This window comes from Poecile atricapillus, chromosome 1, assembly GCF_030490865.1.
Source record: "Poecile atricapillus isolate bPoeAtr1 chromosome 1, bPoeAtr1.hap1, whole genome shotgun sequence".
NCBI lineage: Eukaryota > Metazoa > Chordata > Aves > Passeriformes > Paridae > Poecile > Poecile atricapillus.
This window is the reverse complement of record NC_081249.1, coordinates 74621046-74640888: the sequence shown is the minus strand read 5'-3', so window position 1 is coordinate 74640888 and position 19843 is coordinate 74621046. Positions and strand designations below refer to the sequence as shown.

General features: G+C 38.5%; 1 protein-coding gene across 1 annotated transcript in view; it reads left to right on the top strand.

Annotated features, from left to right (window-relative positions):
* Window positions 1-19843, top strand: part of GRIA4 (glutamate ionotropic receptor AMPA type subunit 4) — a 153008-nt gene that overhangs the window by 69670 nt on the left and 63495 nt on the right. Inside the window, exons 4-8 of the mRNA XM_058836213.1 lie at window positions 8221-8274; window positions 10225-10383; window positions 12189-12356; window positions 13926-14030; window positions 19336-19446. Of these exons, the coding sequence (XP_058692196.1) occupies window positions 8221-8274; window positions 10225-10383; window positions 12189-12356; window positions 13926-14030; window positions 19336-19446 (597 nt within the window). The remainder of the gene's footprint in view (window positions 1-8220; window positions 8275-10224; window positions 10384-12188; window positions 12357-13925; window positions 14031-19335; window positions 19447-19843) is intronic.

The following is a 19843-nucleotide window of genomic DNA, read 5'->3' as shown; positions in this document are numbered from 1 at the left end:
TTCTTCCTTTTGCATGAATGGCAATGGATTTCCTTTCTCCTTCTGTCTGTATCTTCTCCATCCTCTCCCATAGCCTACATCTGACAAAGTTGAAACCTCAGCATTCTGTATGTTCAAAGCCTTCCAATGCCCACTGTGAACAGCATTTTCTTCTGAATTTTGCATAGTGAATCAGTTTTGCTGTCAGAGATCATCAGTCTAGCTCCTGGTGTACCAAACAGGCTGATTCCAGGGTTTTTTTTCCTGCACCCTGCTCTCCCCAGCCCATAAGAATTAAATAGAATGTTTTACAGTAGACGAGCACTTTCCTCAGCTCTGTCTGTGCTCTGTATCATCCAGATCAAGCCTCATTGCTCATCCGGGGCTTATTTGCCTTTAAACACAGAGGTGAAAACTGCTATGGAGCATCTGGCACAGATTTAATGTTTCAATGTACATGGCTGAACTTATACATAATAATGAAAAGAATTAGATTGTCCTGTGTAGTATTTAAATTTACACATGGATGTAAAGTTGCCACAAAGTACTAGTATCATTAATCTTGTAAAAACTGCAAGCCAATAAACTCTAATTAATAACAGCTAACAATTGTTACTAACAAGCATAATAGGGAAGTAGCTGCCCAGTGTCTTGAATGCTGTTCACAGCTGTCTAACTAACTCAGTTGTTCAGGATAATGTTTGACATTGCTTATTCCTCAGCCTTAAAGAGCCTTGAGATATGTTGAAAAATATGAGAGATATGAGAAATATCATGTATGTGTTTGCACTGAAAACCAAATCTCTCTGATAGATAAAATGGAGTGGGTTGTCACAGCAAGAATTAGTAGCAGTAGTAGAATTAGCAGTAGTAGTAGTAGCAGTAATAGTAGTAGTGGTTAGTATTACCATCAAAATGAAAGCAAATACATGTGCGTGTGAAGAAAAGGACAGAAGCCTTTCTGAAGAAGGAAGATATTCCCCTCCTTCTTCATCTCCTCTCATTTTGTCTTAAGAGTGCTAAATTTGAAAAAGTAATGTTTGACTGCTGAATTTCTCTAAATTGATTGAGTTGTCAATTTGGCTGGTTTTAAAAACATTTTTTTCTTGTCTTAGTCTTCAGTGTGTATACTAACTGAAGATATCACTTGGCACTTTCGCAAATCATATTTAGATTACTAGCATACTTCATTTAAGACAATCATAAATTAAAACATGATGCATTGCAATAAATTACAACATAATAAGGGAAGGCAGAAATTAACCAAACATGTGAGTTACACGGAGTACTAGCTCCAACATTCCTTTTTCCCCATTTTTCATGAGCACAGAGATGTGTTGGCACAAAGGATCACTAGCACAACGCAGATGAGTATTTATCAAGAGACAGCATGGCTTTTACATGTAGTTTGGTGGCATAATGTAGATTTCCTTATCTCTTGTTTCTGAAACAGTATGGGCTGTCTGCAGTTTTCCCCTATGTCTATTAGGTTTTCATGAATAAAATGCAGGTTTAGTTCTGCTCCCACAGAACCCCAGGAACAAATCATTAGCCAAAGAATTTGGTATGTGCACAGAACACAGTAGTGTAGGCTGGTAGCAGTATTGTTGGACCACTTCAGGGACACAGCAGCAGCTGTCTTCGTATCTGAGTCCCAGAGGGAATAGAAGATTCATAAAGTGCCTTTTCTTCATCAGTCTTTACTCTCCATGCTTTCTTCTCCCTAGAGGTCTATGGAGCTGCTTCTAAGCAACACTGTAATGTCAAAGCAAACTGATAGTTCTTCTCCTGGAAGGAGACAGCCGCCAGCACTGCCACCAGCAGTTTCCTCACTCTGCAGAGCCAGGAGGAGCTCTGCATGGGCTCCTTTTTGTGAAGCAGCTGGGATTTTGCACACAGTCCCACACTGCACAGTAATAAGAATGCATTTTGTTACTGCAGCACACAACTGATGAGGTTTGGACATGAGAAATAAGTTATTTCAGTTACTGAAAGAGCAAATAGGCAGTAGGAGACAAAGGGTGAATATGCATGATTCAAAGGATTTGTGAAGTGACCTTCATCTTACACCCTTCATCCCTTTCCTCACCTCCTTTTTCCTTACAAGCCTGCATATCCTATTTAGGATAGGAGTAGGCTTTGAATGCAAACAACTTCAGCATGAGAAGGAAGCAACTAGCCATGCTCAAGGCACTGGTTAATGACCTTTGAGCCACCTGTCCAGGTTTTCTTCCCCAGCAACTTCCTGCACTGCACATGGCTCTCTGCTTGGCCAGCTGGCAGTAAGCACGGGGTCTGTGTGGGAAGCAGCGTTCTCTGCCCAGCCGTGTGAGGGCAGGTGTGCACACCCCTGTTCCAGCTCAGCACCTGCCTTCACAAGAGACAGAGCCACGTCTGATTTATTTTCTGCCTTCCTTAGCATCCTCTCTAGTGGCTGTGCACCCTTTCCTCAATAAGAATGCCCTTTTCTGAGTGCTAGTTGTTAAAATTAGGCTTGTTTCTCAATTGCTTTTTTTATGGCTTTGTGAAAGATTTATCCTGGCTTCAGATATTGTATAAAATCCCACTTCAGTTGTGGTTTATATCTTTGCCATTTCTGCTACAATATTTCAAGTCAGGTCTCAATCTTCTGTCTTTAACAAGTCTCCACTCTTTTTATATTGCGTTAGACAGGCTTCATTTTATTGCAGGTGTTCCTTTTCTTAAGGCGGTGGATTGTGACACAATAGCAAAGAGGAAAACCTTTGTTAAAGTCCAATTGGCAATGCACAGCTATCACCCTTTGAAGAGATTTAACTGAAAATAAGTCCTTTTCACTTCAGCTGTACTGACCTCCATCTTCTGTAAATCATAACGAGGGACATTTCATGCTACAGAAGTTTAGCATTATTTTAAAATGAGTTATGTGCAATATCCATTTCACAGTAGTAGAGAACAGAGGATGACTTGGGGCCAGATTCTCTCTTCAGATGCTGATGCAAGTGCACAAATGGTTTTATCAAAGTCAGTGACCTTGCCACACACAGGAAAAAAAAAGAAAATAATCAAAGCAGACACTGGTAGCCCTTCTTTCCAATAGTAGAACAGTTTCTGAATTTCCTAGACCAGGCTATTGTTCAGCTAAATTGAAAGAACAGTATTGTATGGTAAAGTTACAGAGCGGTGTCAAAAACCTGAGTTGGATCCCGCTGGCCCTGCTTTTACCAAACTTTAAAGTCAATGTAATTCTAGTTACTTTTTATTACCATTGGAATTCTGAAATCAAAATAATGCATTTTCATCATTGTTATAGTAGATCAGCAACTAAAAATTTTCACAATGCACTGTTCTTTTTAGTTTCTTATGTGTATATGCATTTTATAATGTGATTAGATCCTAATGCTGATTTGGGTTTTTTTGAAGTTCACCTTTCTGCAGATGCTAACATAAACAGTAATATTTGGGAAAAAAAAAAAAAAGAAAAACAACCAAACGAAATTGTGTTAGATTCTGAAATAAACTTGATAGCCTAATGGCTTTAATATCTCGTTTTTTTTTTTTTGTTTTGTTCTGTTTCATTTACAGAAAATGAGATATTAGTGTGACTACAGCGTAGTATATGGAATGACTGTTGTCTTCCCTGTTAATGGCAATTTGGGATATTTTCTTACTTGTTCTTCTTAATACTCATGATTATTTAATAATTTCTTCAATTTTACAAAGTAAAAAAAGGCTTCAATTCTAGTTACTAGTCACCTTGGTCATTGAACTAAAACCAGCAAATCAACATGCAAAAGCCACTGCAGCATCCTGATTACACCTGCTCTCAACCTTCCCCAAAGAATCAAAGTCTACCATTCCCAGCAGTTTCTTCCTAAAATCTCCCTGAGCAAGCTGAGGTCACCCTACACTCCCATTGTGACAAAATCCAGGTGCACCATGTCTGTGTGGTGTTTAAGAAGCCAGAGTGGGAGTACAGAGCAAAACCAGATGTTCAGAATGTGTAAGTGAGGAAGTACTGCATAGCACATAAGCATTAGTATGCTTAATGTATAAATACTGCATACTGCCCCTGGTTGCTGGCACTATGACAGTTTTGAATCAGAGCATCTTGAAGCAGTGAAGAGCACAGTTTCACATACAGAGGGTTCTTCCTGACCTACCATGACCCTGACCTACTGTATCAGCAGTTTCCTGGTGTTTTGCTGCTTGTGTGGCTGGCACAGCCCAGCTTTGCTGCCTTAGCCACAGTGAATGCTGTGTGAAGCTCCTCAACAGAGCCACGAAAGGTCCCTGTGACAGCACTGCCCTCTCTTCCAGGACCTTGTGTTTGAAGGCAGTTCTCACTGCTCAGCCTTGGGTTGCATGAATCTGCCGCCTGCCTCACAGATGCTCAGAGCCTGTCTTAGAAGGTGCAGCCCATAGGAACACAGAGTATCTTAGCTGGAACACGCTTTTTTTTTACAATAAATCTCCTGGTTCCTGAGTTTCACATCAAGGTTAGGCTCAAAATATATGAACTCTTTTTTTGTTTGGATGATGCTAAACAAGATGTGCCCTGAAGTGTTGTGTGAGTTCAGTCTGGTGACCAGGTTAGAAGGAGTCCATTGTAAATCCCTGAAATCCTGGCTATGGGTGCCAGCTCCTTAGCACCGACACTTTTGCTGTACCAATCTTATCCCACCAGCTGCCCTATTTGCTAATGTGGATGTTAGACAGTGCCACTCTACCTTTCCTCTGTGATTGAACTTGACCTTTTGGTCTGAATTGAGGGGTGCACAAGGAAGTACCTGGGTTTTTTAAGTGCCCCCAGACTTAATGAACTTCTGTAGGAAAGGCTTTCTGGAGCACTCTCTCATCTGACAAAATCTCAGGCCTGTTTTGGGTTCTGGGTAATATCTACTGTTACATGAATGGAATGGCTGAGGTCTCATCTCTCATAACTTTAGCCACTCTTAAGCAGTTAAAGCTCAGAGAAGGAAAGTGAGAGACTTCACATTCCAGGCTGAGTAGCTGTCAAGTTCCCTCCCCTGTTACAAAGAGACTTAAGGTCATTGCCTCAATATCTCAGGACAGTGAAGCAAAAGGGGGTGGTTCAGGTACCAAGAATTCGTTTCCTATTTTGTAGATCAAAATCTGCAGCTTTGAGTATTTGAGAAAGAAAGATGACTGCATGTGTATTTTGGATGTTCAAAACTATGACGTTCACAGAAAACTATTCCACTAAGCAGGCACTTTTTCCCTAAACTATAACCAATTCCTGGTTTTCAAAGTCTGTGTGATCAATAGCTGTAATACTTTCCAAATTAAAAAACAGAATTGTACCCAATCTTGGTTGAAAATAGAAACCATTACTTCTCTTTTCTGGCTACATAATCAACATTTCTAGGGTGAAATTCATCTCAGTTAACATTAGGGGTATAAAATGTAGGTGTCTACATCAGAGCTAATCCCCATCAACTCTTTTTCTAGTCAATGCAGAAAAATACACACTTCCAGGGCACAAGCTGTCTAATTAGTTTTACACATGTGCTTTAGAATAAGCTGAATCATTTCCTCAAAGTGCCTGCTCTTTCCACTGACTATAAGGGAAGATAAGACAGCTATGTGATACAAAACTGTGTACTTGTGTCACTCGCCCGATGAAACAAGCTTTGAGAGAATACAATGAAAATGTCAAATTTCAGGTTTTTCGAAAATATTATGTATTATTCACATCAAATCCAGGAATTCTGCAGTAGTATCTACATGCTTTTCCTGGGAACAAGCAGAAATAAACAGAACTGAAATAAATCTCAAAAAGAGATTTGCCCAAGGTGAGGGTGAATAGATTAAGAACAGATTTGAGGAGAAAGATTTGGGAGGTGTTGGTACTTGATGATCTTTAAGATCTCTTCCAATTCAAACCCTTATATAATTCTATGGTCTTAAATTATGTCAGTCCACTTAATAACTTTCAGGTTCTGATGAATTTTATAAATGTAAATTTTATTTAAATGTTGTTATTTAAAATTTTTAAATGTATTTTTTTTTATTTTAAAAATGTAATTTATTTGAAATACATTTCAAATTATAAACTTTTTTTTTTAAGAAAAATATTTAAAAATATAATGTTTTTACCCTATATCAGTTTCCCTGTAACAGGGAGGCAAATATTTTCATTACCATGCAGTGCTGAATGAGTATATAATATATATAAGTTTTATTTGGATCAGAGATCATATTCCTTTCGAAGCCATTGACCCAGCCAGGGCTTGAAACTTTTTGCTATATGGAAAAATGAATTACTTGACAGTATCCTCCTCCCATGTGTTGAGCTTGTAATGGGGAAAATTGTGACTTCTCCCTCTCTGCCAAACCCAATAAAATGGTAGCAATGGTATTAAGTCACTGATCTGGGAGTTTTATTAAGTCTAAAATTCATTTGTATGAAGGGTAACAATATGGTTATTGCTTTGTTGTTTAGTGTCTTCTAGGATTTTTTTAGGTTTATGTTTTATGTTTTAAAATACAAGAACTTTAGCTGTAGAGTATTGTTGTGGTTTAAGGCAAATTTAGGGAGGAAATTTCCAAAGGGGTCCCTCTAGAAAGCAAACCAGTTCAGGAGACATACACCTCCTTCAAGAGAAGTGGAAATAATTGTTTATTTAACAAGAAAGTATTCACAAACATGAGAAAATGAATAATATTAAACAATAAAACCTCTCGCTGTTCTGTAGAGATGGCAAATTCAGAAAGTCCTTGTCGTGGGGTGTTGCTCATCTCACTCAGTCTCTTATCTTTATCAGTCTCACTCAGTCTCTTATCCAGCCTTCTGGGCTGGAAAATGCGTCCCGGGCCCCAGTGGGGCACAGGTGTGAGCTCCCAGTGTTTTTTCAAACAATTTAAATTTAATTTTAAAACAAAATTTAAACAATTTTAACCACATACTTGGATTACTTGAATTACTTGAATCCCTTTGATTTTCCCATTCATTCTGCTGCAAAAGGGAATTGATTTACTGGAATGACAGAGTCCAGAATCAAGTATTTCCAAGTCTTAATCTAGATTTAGGTAATGAATTCCTGGATGTCTTTTCTTCAGCTTTTCTTCATCTTTAAAATGTGTTTTTATTCACTTTTTACAGCACTGGCAAAAAGGGCTGCAAGTGATAGTGAATATTTGTACTGTCTTTTGAACATGAGGTGTGATCCCTAAAAGCAGGAAGTTGTCAACTCTTCAGTCAGAGTCTAGAGCTAAGATTTCAAAGCAGGAAAGGAAGCAGATCCACAAGCTTCATGTTACTCACTGAGTAACCTGCACTTTGTGGAAAACTTTAGCTTGTGTCTTATTTATTCATTTGGAGGGAAACTAAAATGCCTTCTGGAGAGGTGAAAAATTGAGCTGCATGCAGACTTTTTCTGAATGAGTGGTAGACTATCAAAAATAGGAATTCAAAGGACTATGCTGTTAACTGCAAGCTGCATGTACTTCAGTTACTAGTTACTGGTTATTAGTACTGATTAGTTTCTTTAATAAAAGCAGCTTTAATCTGCAATGCATCTATCATCACCATTTTCTCCTGAAAAAATGTTACCTAATTTTCTTTTTTCAGCACATTAAATGATAGTCAATTCATCATAGAAATTGCAATAACATTGATGCAGCGTGCAGGTGGACACAGTTTTTGTCTAAACCCTCTGGCTGATCTTGCCATATAGTGGTTTTTGTCTTTTCTGCATCACTTGATGCTATATTTTGGTTAAACACTCAGATAACCTTGCTCTGTCCTTACTCATGCCCATTCCCAAAGCCTTTAGCGTTTTACTAAGAGCTGAATAACACTCTTAGTATTTGACAATGTCAGGAGAAAACAACTTTGATCCCAAGAGATGAACCCCCGGTTTCATTCATAAATTCTGCACTGATTTCAAACAACAAAGTAAGTCAGTGGGTAGGCTTTCTAGCTAATGTGAGATCTCCTCCTTCTGAATTTGTATCCCATTGATAATTGCTCTATTTGGTAAAATAGTGTACAACAGTAACATTTTCAGTATAGAAGGCGCCCAGATTACCACTTCTTTACTTTACTCACTGTAATTTTAACCTTTTCCCATTATTAAGCCCTTGGAAAGTTATAGCTATGTTATTATAAAAAGACTCCCAACATTATACTACCGGTGCTATATATTTTGGTTTATATCTAACTTTCTATGAAAACACCTTTATAGAGAAAACAGCATGACATTGTTTTTCCTTTTTTGTCTTATTTCTCTCCCACAGATTGTGAGCGTGGGAAAGCATGTTAAAGGATACCATTATATTGTTGCCAACCTGGTAAGATACTTTTCTAGAATTATACCCCTGCTCGGTAAGTGAAACACTCAGTTTTACTTTGAAGTTATAGCACTTCAGACAGCATTTCCCATTTGTCTCTAATATGTGCTTGTAGGTAATACATTCTTTATGCTGTGTAAAAGAACTTAGGTTTCTTATTGCAGCTATCTAGATATGGAGGGCACAGAAATATAAGTTTTATCAAAATCAAGGTAGGAGAAAGAACCGATACGTGTATCTTGAAGCTGAATTAGAATTTACAGAACTAAAGCGATTTTTGATTCATCTTTTTCTTATTAGTAACATAAGAATTCTAGAGGTAACTCTTATACATTCCCCAGGGAACATTTATTTTCTGGTACGATCAGCTATTTCCAGTCAAATTACTAGTTCAGTATTTTTACTTTAAGGCTAAACTGGGCATTCACACAACTAATGTTCAGAAGAGGGCAAAGAAAGAGAAAATTCAGTGTTTTATTATTTAAATGACTCATTCTTTAAGCCAAAATACCTGCCTGGCAAAACACCGTGAATGTAGGACAGAGTCTAATGCATGCTTTAAACTGCTTTCTTTCTACTCTCCCTCAAGGAATTTTAGTTGACATGAAATATTTTATTGTGCTTTGCTGCACTTGAACCTTAACTTAGTACCACTTCAGATTATTTTTAAAGCCTCAGGTGTTTCAAATGAGATATCTGTACTCTTAGGTCTTATAAATTAGATTTTTCAGCATTACAATTTTATAGTTCCACAAGTAATTTTTCTTATGCAAAGTAGCTGCTGTAAACAAGGAATTGGATGTTGCAGTAATCATCTACTGAAGTATGCAGTGGAGATGGGCACATCTGATCTACTTCAGTAGGGGCACACTTTGTTATCTACTCTATGTTCAATTATGTGGGTAATACGACTTCCCGATGCATCACCTTTTATATTTTCAGTCAGTATCCCTTAGGACATGAATCAAATCTCTGTCCTTAAGAGGTGATTTCCCCTAGGATATTGGGTCAGTAGCCCAGTATCCCACAGATTGTTTTCCTCAATATTTCTAGATTTGTGTTTTCACTTATGTTTTCACTGATAAATATCAATCAGAGGAATTTACGAAAATTTAAGTAAGATACCTCTGAGCTAGCCTTAGACATAGCAGCTAGGAAAGGAGGAGATTTATGCTTGCTTCTTAGTGCTTTAGCAGTTTGTGTTATGCAGTTTATTGAAGTTCAGTTCTGTCTCTAAAGGCAAATTCTAGTAGAGAATTGTGCTGAAGAGATTTGCCAGAGAAACCAAGAGGTCAGGACATATATAACCTTTCTCTTCTCTAGAGTCTTGGGGTTAACTCTAGATTTTCAATATATAACAAATCTAAGAAGTACCACAATCCTATTTAACAGAAGTGTTATCCTGATGTTGTTTTCCTTGCACTAACAATGAGATTCTCATGTGCTGTCTCTGCCTTCTAATGTCTGTTATATTATCTCATTTTCAGCCTAAACAATGAATCCTGCAGTAAATGTATTTACAGAATAGTGTTGTTCATTTTTTAAATGTGCGAAAAAAGAGGGATGCATATTTTAAAGCACTAGTACAGTGCTTATTCCAGTCTGACAACTTTGATGGAAATTGGATTAAGCCTTTAATATTCTTCAGGCATTTTTCAGTTGATCTGCTAAAGGCACTTCTTCAAAAACTGTCTGCCATTCCCAACAATGCGTTGCTTAGCTGTCAAGACCACCCTAGCAATAATGTGGCAAATTTATTTCTTGGCTTTTTTTTCTTTATTACACAAATAGAAGTTATGAATGAAGGTTCAACATTATTCTCTGGTTTTAAATTTTGCCTTCTAATGGAACCCTGCTGTTGTACATTCTTTATTCTGCTGTGCTGACCTAGAACAGATTGGACCCACAGTGGTGTAGGAGGGCAAACAAAATCTTAAATTGATTTTCTAGGGATTCAAAGATATTTCTCTGGAGAGATTTATGCATGGAGGAGCCAATGTGACTGGATTTCAGCTAGTGGATTTCAGTACCCCAATGGTAACTAAGCTGATGCAGCGCTGGAAGAAACTGGACCAGAGAGAATACCCAGGATCTGAGACCCCGCCAAAGGTACTCCCTGATCTGAACCACTACCAAAGATGTCACTCCAGTGTTCTAATTTCTGATTAACATTGTTGAATACATGAATGAAGACTTTAATATTTAGGCAGAGGAGAAGGCAGTTGATCTTACTATTACTGGCCATTAATCATGCCTATCCTTACATTTGTATGGTGGAAGCAAAAACTGCAACACATTTTGCTGATGTGCTTGAATGTCTGTTGTCACTTATTCTCCAACTTCACCCCTTTACTGACAGCAGTTAAAGGTCAAGTGCTTAACTGACAATTTCAATAAAATTTACATTAATTAGTCTGATTATCTAGGTTTCTTTGGAGTGCATCTCTTTCCTGACAGATAAATTCTTCTGGATGAGATTTTACTGTAACTGTAAATTTGCTGCCTTTAAATTTTCATACGGAGTTCCCTCTGGAAATTTTCCACCTCAAAACCTCACATAGAAATCACATTCAGGCATGATTTTAAAGTTAAATCCCATCCCAGTGTTTCCCTATCTTAATCCTTCAAAGATTGGTAAGAAAATATTTCTTTGACATATAATTTTCCTGGCAGCCAAATCACAGCACAGCTGTAAATATGACTTCATCAAAGTAGTTCTGCTTTTATATGCACTAATGCATACCAGACATGCTTGAAAATGGGCCCCTTTGTGCTGGGCACTATGCAAAGATCAGCAACAAGCCCTCCCTTGGTTTGGACATTGGGAGCTTGGCAAAATCTAGACAAAGTGTCAGCGTGGGTAATACAGGACATAGCTACAGAATTCAGTGAAATTCCAAAAATGTATGTTAAAAGAAAACCAAAAAAAAACAAAAAGCAAAAAAAACACCAAACAAAAACCAAGGGTATGGAATGCAGACATCCCCAGTTACTGGTGACAGGAGAAATTCTATCTCTAAGACTCCTTGCCACAAAAACAGGATTATTCTGTCTGCTTCTGAGAAGTCAGCATAATTAAGTGGAATCACACATAATTCATCTAGGGATAACCAAAATTTGAGGTTATAAAGATAAATCATGTCTCAAAGACCTTATAATCTGCAAGAAAAAGGAAAGGAAGGAAATTAGATTTGAATAATGGAATTTGAATTTTGGAAGTTAGAGAGCATATCAATAGCAGCCCTGGGCATGTGAACAACTTTTCCTGATGCGTTGTTTTTATCAGAGGAGTGTACTGAGGAAACTCTCCTTTGTCTATGTGGCTCCAGGCTAACATCTGGTGAAGCCTTGTTCTAAACGTTTCATTTAGTGTGTTATCAACCTAAAGCAGTTGCTGTTGTTGGTGTAGAAACACAGAGTGCTCAGGGTACGTATCAGGCAGAGAGCCAACACAGGTTTTCTGACAGGAAGAACCTACTATTGATCATTCTTAAGAGTTCAAATAGCCTGGATGGCTGGGCATTAGCTGTGCATTTTTTCAGTTATATTTTCTCAGTGAATTACTGTTTCTTTTCTTTGGAGTAAGTTGGGTGGATGGGGATATTCCATATTGTATACGTCAAGTGGGGAAAAAAAAAAGAAAAATACTTGAATATTTCAAGTTTAATTTGTTTTTTTTTTTAATTAATTCTTAAGAAGCAGATTTTTCTACCCTTAGGAAATACAATTTTAAAGCTGTATCTACTGAAATGTCCTGTATTTGTCCCTTAGACGAAATTGCTTTTGATTTTGAGGAGAGCTGTTTTCTAAACAAAGGTGTAGAAACTGCTGCATAATAAATCAAACTAGAATCATCTTGAAACAGCAGATTTTTTTTGTCAACTCTGAAGGGCTGTGTTTGTCCATCTATTTAGTATACATCTGCATTGACATATGATGGAGTACTTGTGATGGCTGAAACTTTCCGTAATCTTAGAAGACAGAAAATTGATATTTCAAGGAGAGGAAATGCTGGTGATTGTCTTGCCAACCCTGCAGCCCCATGGGGTCAAGGGATTGATATGGAGAGGACATTAAAACAGGTAAGAGGAGGCTTTACTCTAGGGATCTTTTAGAATTTTGGATGCCAGTTGCACACTATGTGACTTGCAAAACAGTATGCACAAAGGCAGTAATAGGAGAGAGAAAATTATTTTTCACTTGGAAATTGGAAGCAGCCTGGGCTGTTCAGGTTGTTCTGATTTGTAGCTTGGAATGAAGGCAGAGAGGACCTACTGCTATTTGAAGCTACTGTTAGATCTTTTGAGATTGCTGGAACTTCCTTCACTGCACTGCTGAATTCATTTGTTACTACTGCAAATAACCTGGCTGTACAGATATTGTCATTTAAGAAAAAAGGTATAACCACATAATATAACCTTTCAAATATGTTTCTGTCATCTTCAATAAAAGTAGACTTCTCCCAGGGAAATCACATAGGTAGTTTTGGGGCTCTTTTCTTTAAAAAGAAATAACCCAGAGCTATTGTTCTCTGATGTCAGGATTTTGAATTCCTGATGAATATGGATGCCTAGAAAGTTCCAGATCTCTGTCAAGACGATTTAGCCTTTCCTTTGAATAGGACAGTAAAGAAAATAAAAATCCTGCAGTGGAATTTAAATAATTGCAAATGAGCAGACTCCACTCGGGAGAAACTTCTGAGAAGTGACTGCTGACAGAGCTGGCCTAGAAGCCAAGGTTTCAGTCCTGGAGAAAAATCAGCTGAGATAGAAATGGACAGAGGGAAAAAGTGATTTCAAGCCACATCTTGATTCTTAGGGAGAGGAATCAAGCATTTTGTATTCTGTGCAGATGCACAGATCAGTAGCAATTGAGAGAAACATTAAGTCAGGCTTCTGCGTTCAGGCAGACAGCATGAGACTTTCATGGACAGATCCTGATAAAATCAAAACCAGCAGCAATATGGCCACAACTTCCTTGGGACAAGGACCACAGTTTGGGCATCCCCCAGCGACAAAGTACTGAGAGAAAGAAAAAGTGTTCTGGATTCAGCTGAGGCACAGGTGGTGGGAAACTGCCACAGCCAATTGTAAGGTTTCACATCTGGCCTTCTTCATTCGAATGCTTTGAAAACACCCTTTTCAAGCCCTATCCATATCAGCCCTGTCTCATCTTCCCTGAAGGTAAACTGTTTTGCTGGGGCTAAGGTTGTTAAGTTGACCTTGATGAGCCATATATACTCAACTTGTACCTTTAATCTAGTGGAATGGGAGCTAAAAAGACGCATGAGCTCAGGCCAAACTTCCTTTAGGTTTTTTTCATGTGACCCCAGGAGTGATGAGAATAGTGAAAAATGTACTTCTGTTTCAAACCTGCAGGTGGAAGGTGTTGAGCTTCACAGCATGAAAGAAGAGAAGGTCCACTGTGTGTCTTTGTTAGCAGTTAGATACTGACATATCTAAGCCTGTTTTGAGCATGGTTTGACAGGAAAAAAGAATATAAAGTAGCCAGCTTTATTTCTTTGAACTGTTCTACAGTAGTGTTTTTATGGTAATCTAAGGATATAGCCAGGATAACTTGCACTGCTCTGTGCTGTTTGAAATAAAGAGCATAAGACTGGATCTTCATGGTGGTTTTTCTTCCATTTGTAGGTTCGAATACAAGGCTTGACTGGAAATGTTCAGTTTGACCACTACGGTCGCAGAGTCAACTACACCATGGATGTCTTTGAGCTGAAAAATACTGGCCCTCGGAAGGTATGTGCTGACATTGCTGTCCTCATATCATATAAATGAGTTGTGTACAATAAATCAGTTATGCAAACATATTAAAGTAGACTCTGCAGTTTGGAAAGGTATAATACACCATGTACACTGATATTTCTGGTGAAACCATCTTTTAGCTGCATTTTCTACTAGATGCTATTATTCAGTGCCTCAAATTGTGGAATTCAAAAGCTAGTGTGCATCTTGGAGTGGTGGGATGTCAGTGAGTCAAGCATACTAAAGAAAATCAGCTGGATAACATGTTGCTAGGCTGCTGGGTGATGGAAAATGGTCAGAATTCTGAATAGTAGATATTTCATGTACCTTATCCCAAGATTTCTGTCTTGAAAATTACTTGCATTTTTAAGCAAGCTGATTCTGTGTAAACATGAATCATAGGCTATAATTAACAAAGGGCTTTTAAGGGTGAAAGGACAGAAGAGGAGGGAGAAGAAAGAGAAAATTACCTGAATCCTTAAAATTTTCTGAAATTTATTGCAGTATCTAATCCTTTGTGCTTGATTGGCTTGGTTGCTTGTAAGCAAATGCCCATTAACATATGCCTAAGCAGATCCTTCATGTCTGAATGCTCATTATCACTCAACCCAATCACTTTGAAAAGATAAGCCTGGGTACTTTGTTGATCTTTTCTCTTCTGTGCTGAAATTTGTCCATTTATCATAGTATAAAACAAATAAAAGCAGAAATCATACCCAGGCTCAAGGATTTTCATTATTTTGAGTCATCATGGCCTATTTTGTTTGTGAGGTCATCAGAACAAGAAAAGGGGGAAGGTGATGGTGATGGCTGCTTGAATAGGGCCAAAGCAATCAAAATTGAGTTAAATAGTCCTCTGGTATTGGCCAGAGGTGAGAAGTACAGTAAATAGTACCACAGATGAGCTGTGTGTCTCTGGAGACAATTACCTGCCACAGTGCTGAGGAGGCAGAGTGTTAAACTGCAGACCCAGAGCAGAATTACACACTTGGATGAAAAAATTACACTATATCACTGTGTAGAGCTGTAGACTGAAGCAAAGCATGTGCCTGCACATAATGCCTGTTGGTGCAGTTGTCTTTTGAAATCGTGACAGATGGCTGAAGAATAAATTGGGAAAGGTGAGTTTATCTTTCATCTCTTTGGAAGTCCACTATCTTGTGCCAGAAAATGTGTCTGATCTTGCTACCAGCCCTGCCTCCTTCCTGTCTCCTCTCCGCACCTTTGGCAGCCAGGAGGATATATGGGTGGCTGGGGTGCACTGGAGGAAACAGTGAATTATGCCCTTTTCATCCCCTATTCCCAGTTGTACCGGAGGGAAGACAAGGTGCAAAGAGATGTGTTTAATTAGGTCACAACTTGAGAAACTTGTTAGGGAACGTGCTTGTCAGCAAACTTTTGAAAAGAGTTGATGTTTCAAACTTTGTCACCTGTTACAGGAGAGGTGCCTGTCTGGCACCACTGCAGGGATGTCCCCATCCTCTCCTCTTGTCTGCAGTTGAAGGGGAGGGTGATTGCAAACAGAGGAGCTATGTCTGTGCTGTGCTAGAGGCCCAAGGTGCTTTTTTTACCTTTCAGTCATGCCTTTCTTCTACTCCTAAGTCATTACCTTTGTTTGATATAACAAGTCATAACAGCTCTGACAGATCTGGCTACTCTGAAGAATTTATTTCACATGTATTAGATAGTGCTTTATATGTGATCATTGGACCAGTTCTGTGGTCCAGCCTGACAAATCCTATATAATATGTGAGAAATGGCTCTAATTAATTGAACTAAGAGGCCTTCACTATTAATGTCTTCTTCTCATGTCCAACATAACATGACTTATGAGTCACCCAGCACTATCCTTTCAAAACTGCCTTTCCAGTCAGAGTAACGCATGACTCCGATCTTTAGAAAAGTGATTTTTGTTGCCCACAGCTTTAAATATGTGAAGAGACCATTAAAAAAGGGCACAGCTAGACAGAGCAGACTTCCACATCGTCTAGTAAAACGGGAAGTATTAGCCCATGCTCATGTTAGTTTCATTTATGCAGCACCTCTTACTTGGTTCTTCTCTGCAAAGCAGTAACAAAACCTGCTGGTGAGGGGAAAGGGTAGGAGGATGAAGATCACAGAGATGTAATGGAATGGCTCCTATGACTTGAAGGTTGTGATCAAGTGATACAGGCTTTTCATTGGTCCTCAGGGACTGGACTAGAGGCAATGAGCACAAACTGAAACACAGGAGGTTCCTTCTGAACATTAGGAAATACTTTTTTATATTCTGAGAGTGGCCAAGCATTGCCACAGGTTGTGCAGGAAGTTTGTGAAGTCTTCATCCTTGGAGACATTCAGAAGCCGTCTAGACACAGTCCTGGGCAACTGGCTTTAGGCTGAACAAGGAGTTTGTTCAAATGACTTCCAGAGGTCCCTTCCCAGCTCAGCAATCCTGTAATTGTGTCATTCACCATCCTTCCTATCACCAAAATAAAAAGTAAACAAAGCATATACATCACATGCACAAGATGCTCTAAGATTTGGCTTCTGAACTCCAACTTGGCAACATGAAAATTAATTATCAAAATTTTTGAGTATTCTCTTGCCCTCAGTGGTTTGTGAGCTCCAACAGGATCACTTAAGTGGTTATTGCAAGGTACACAGGCCTTCATAAAGAACGCTATACATTCAAATGCCAAACTGTTACGGCAAACTTACTTTGAGGTAAATATTTTTGCAATGTTTTCCTAAAAGATATATTCATCCTCTGTATGAGTGGATGCAACTGCTATGAAGTTCAGTTGCAACCCAAAAAGAATTGGAGGTACTTTTATAGCTAAATTCAATCCCTTCCTTTGAGGAGTTCTTTTCCTTGAGGAATTGAGGTATTTAAGGGAAGGCATACTGTTATTTAGTGCCCTCAAAGTGACTGTGTATCTCTTTACTTTTACCCAAGTGTCTTGAAGTATCTTTCATATTTATTCAGTAACCTAGTTCAAGAGTTACTTTAGTGCAGGTTTGTATCAAACACATACAAGCTCACCCCAATACACAAAAGCTTAAATTCCTTTAAAAGATGTCTGTCATTTCTCAAATAATGCCTTTATTGCAGTCTGAATTTTCATATAGTACTTACTTCTGTAGCACAGTACCTCATTCATTTTATGCTTTCCTTTTGAACTTATAGCAGTGAAGAATGGTGCAATGAAAAATCATCATTCACTATCATAGTAGTTCTCTAAACTGACAGATTTTGGTGTACCTATTTTGCCTTTTGCTGGTTACGTTTTTTTGACAAGAACTCTACATTTTCAATAATCAGTTGTATCTGTGGCTGTGTGGCTGTGTGGCTGAAAAAGAATATTTGTTAACACTGCATACTACTAGGAATAAAACCTTCCTCTCCACTTTATCAGCACTACTGACATTTCCTGTTAGCTGCAGACACCTAAATCAAGGTTCTAGTGCCGTAAGAGCAACTGCAAAAAGAAAAGGAACATTACAACTAAATATCTCAGAACTTGTGCATGGACAGTGCTTTGTGCTTGTTTGCTTCACTAATAGAAAAACAAATCACTCATGTTCAGTCAAACTACTCTAGGGACTGTTAAAATTACTTGCCTCTCTATGCATTTTTTGCAAGAAGGAAACTAATGAAATAGTAAATGTAAAAATCAAGAGGAAGGGTGACTATTCTAATAAAATACAGAATATACATATATATAATGCATATGAGACAAGAACCAGAAGCACGCCCCTGCTCTTTTAGTCTCTCACATCACTGCATTGAGCTGAGCATGTCATGGTGGCAGAATCCTATGTGACAGTGAATTTAATCAGGGTTTTACAATAGTGTTGGAAATAATATTGACTATGTAACTTATTTGATCATTTAGCCAGTTTCCATCATAATGAAATTTTGCATCCAAGGCACAGAGTGTCCTTTGGTCCTGACAATTACATTGAAGTTCTGCCTGGAGCCCACTTTCCACTAAAATTCCTGTTCCTCTTCTAGGAGGCATTCCTCTCTCCCAACTCTTGTTCTCATGAACTCCTAATTAATCAAGAAAGGGGAAAAGGGGCAGTTGCTACTAACTGGTCCCCAGGTGCTCCCAGAAACTGAGCTGTGCCTGGTTGAATTGCATCTCTTTGATAGAAACCTTTTAAATCATGTGTCCGTTAAATCATGCTGGAAGAAAGATCAGTCTCCCAATTCATTAGGCTGTCAGCAAGCAGGGGAGCCTCTTGAGGGGGGATTAGAACACAGTTCTACTGACATGTTTGTGTTAATGTTGTCCATTTGACATGGAGCTGAGTTCTGTCAGTGCTGGGTCAGAGGAAAAAGCCCCAGCAGCCTTGTCAGTGGATGCACAGAAAACCATGACCTATCCACAGAAAAGAGAATGGGCAAGAAGGGGGAAAAGATAGGTTCAGGGGTTTTTCTCTATGGGATTACAAGAACAACTGATTCAAATCTCACTCTAGAGAAGTTCATTGCCAGCAATGAACAAAGGGAGCTGTTTTACCTTAAAGCTCTTAAAGCTGCTCAGGGAAGCCTAAATGCAGCCAAGGAGAGAAAAACCTGATTTGTTCCACCTCCCTGAAGGCACTTCCCAGAGATATATTTAGGAAGAATTCAGTCTCACTGTGCTTTACAGTCAGTGGGAAAAGCAAGCACCTTTCTAGAAGGGATGCTTATCCTGCATGAGCTGAGTCACTGTCTGCTGGTAGTGTCTGTCCTGTGAGTGTAAAGTGTAAATAACAGGGCCTCTAATGTAGGTACTAAAAGGTCAGCGCTAGCAGTTAAGTGGAACAAGCCTGGTATAAATCCTGGAGCTGGGATCTCCTGGGAAGCCCAGGATGGAGCAAGGAATTGAGATCAGCCATGGGATTGCAAAACTGTCATCCAGATGTCTTTCATCCCTCAGTCTTTCATTCCTCTGTCCAAGATCAAAAGATCTGGAGTACTAACAAGTGAAAATATTCTTGTGGGGAGAAAAAATTCTTATATCTCATTTATGCCCCAGAAATGCTTCAAGCTAATGAAAATGGGATTTACCTTATGTCTCGGGTTGAAGTAAGTAGCCCAGATCATTCAGGAGCAGTGAAGTGGAGGTGCCACCAGGTCTGTCCCTGTGCAGCAGGGGTGCAAGGTGGTACACTCAAAGTGATAGATGCTTACTCCCATATCTAACGTAACAGCACTTACTTTGGAAAAAAACAATCTTTGGATTGCTCAGTTGTTCTTAGCATAGTTTGTTTTGTAGTTATGCAGAATGTAGACCTTATTGCAAATGATATACATTTTGTTTTGCAGGTTGGTTATTGGAATGACATGGATAAATTAGTTTTGATTCAGCATGAACCTACACTTGGGAATGACACTGCAGCCATTGAGAACAGAACAGTAGTTGTCACTACAATTTTGGTAAGGTGTTTCTTTTTTCAATGCTTATACTGGTGTGTGACATAATCTCATTTCTAGTTATGATCTAATTTAGTCTGCCAGTTCCTAGGTTAGTGGGAGGATGAGAGCCATATATCTTAATTATACTGACTGTCATGTCTGCACAGATTTTTTTTGGTTTGCATTTAATATAATGATTCACTTGAAATCAGGTTTTTAAAATTGTGTTGCGGTAATTTTTTTCTCTTATTCAGTCATTTCTATTTTTTACTAACGTAAGTCTCAGAGAGATGAATTCTCACAACCTCTGATTGATAAATCTTGACTCACAAGAAACTTGAAGAAGAAAAAAACCCAAAACCTTTAAAGGACAAAATAGAAGAGAGGGTATAAAATGAGAGTACTGTAATGCCAGTAT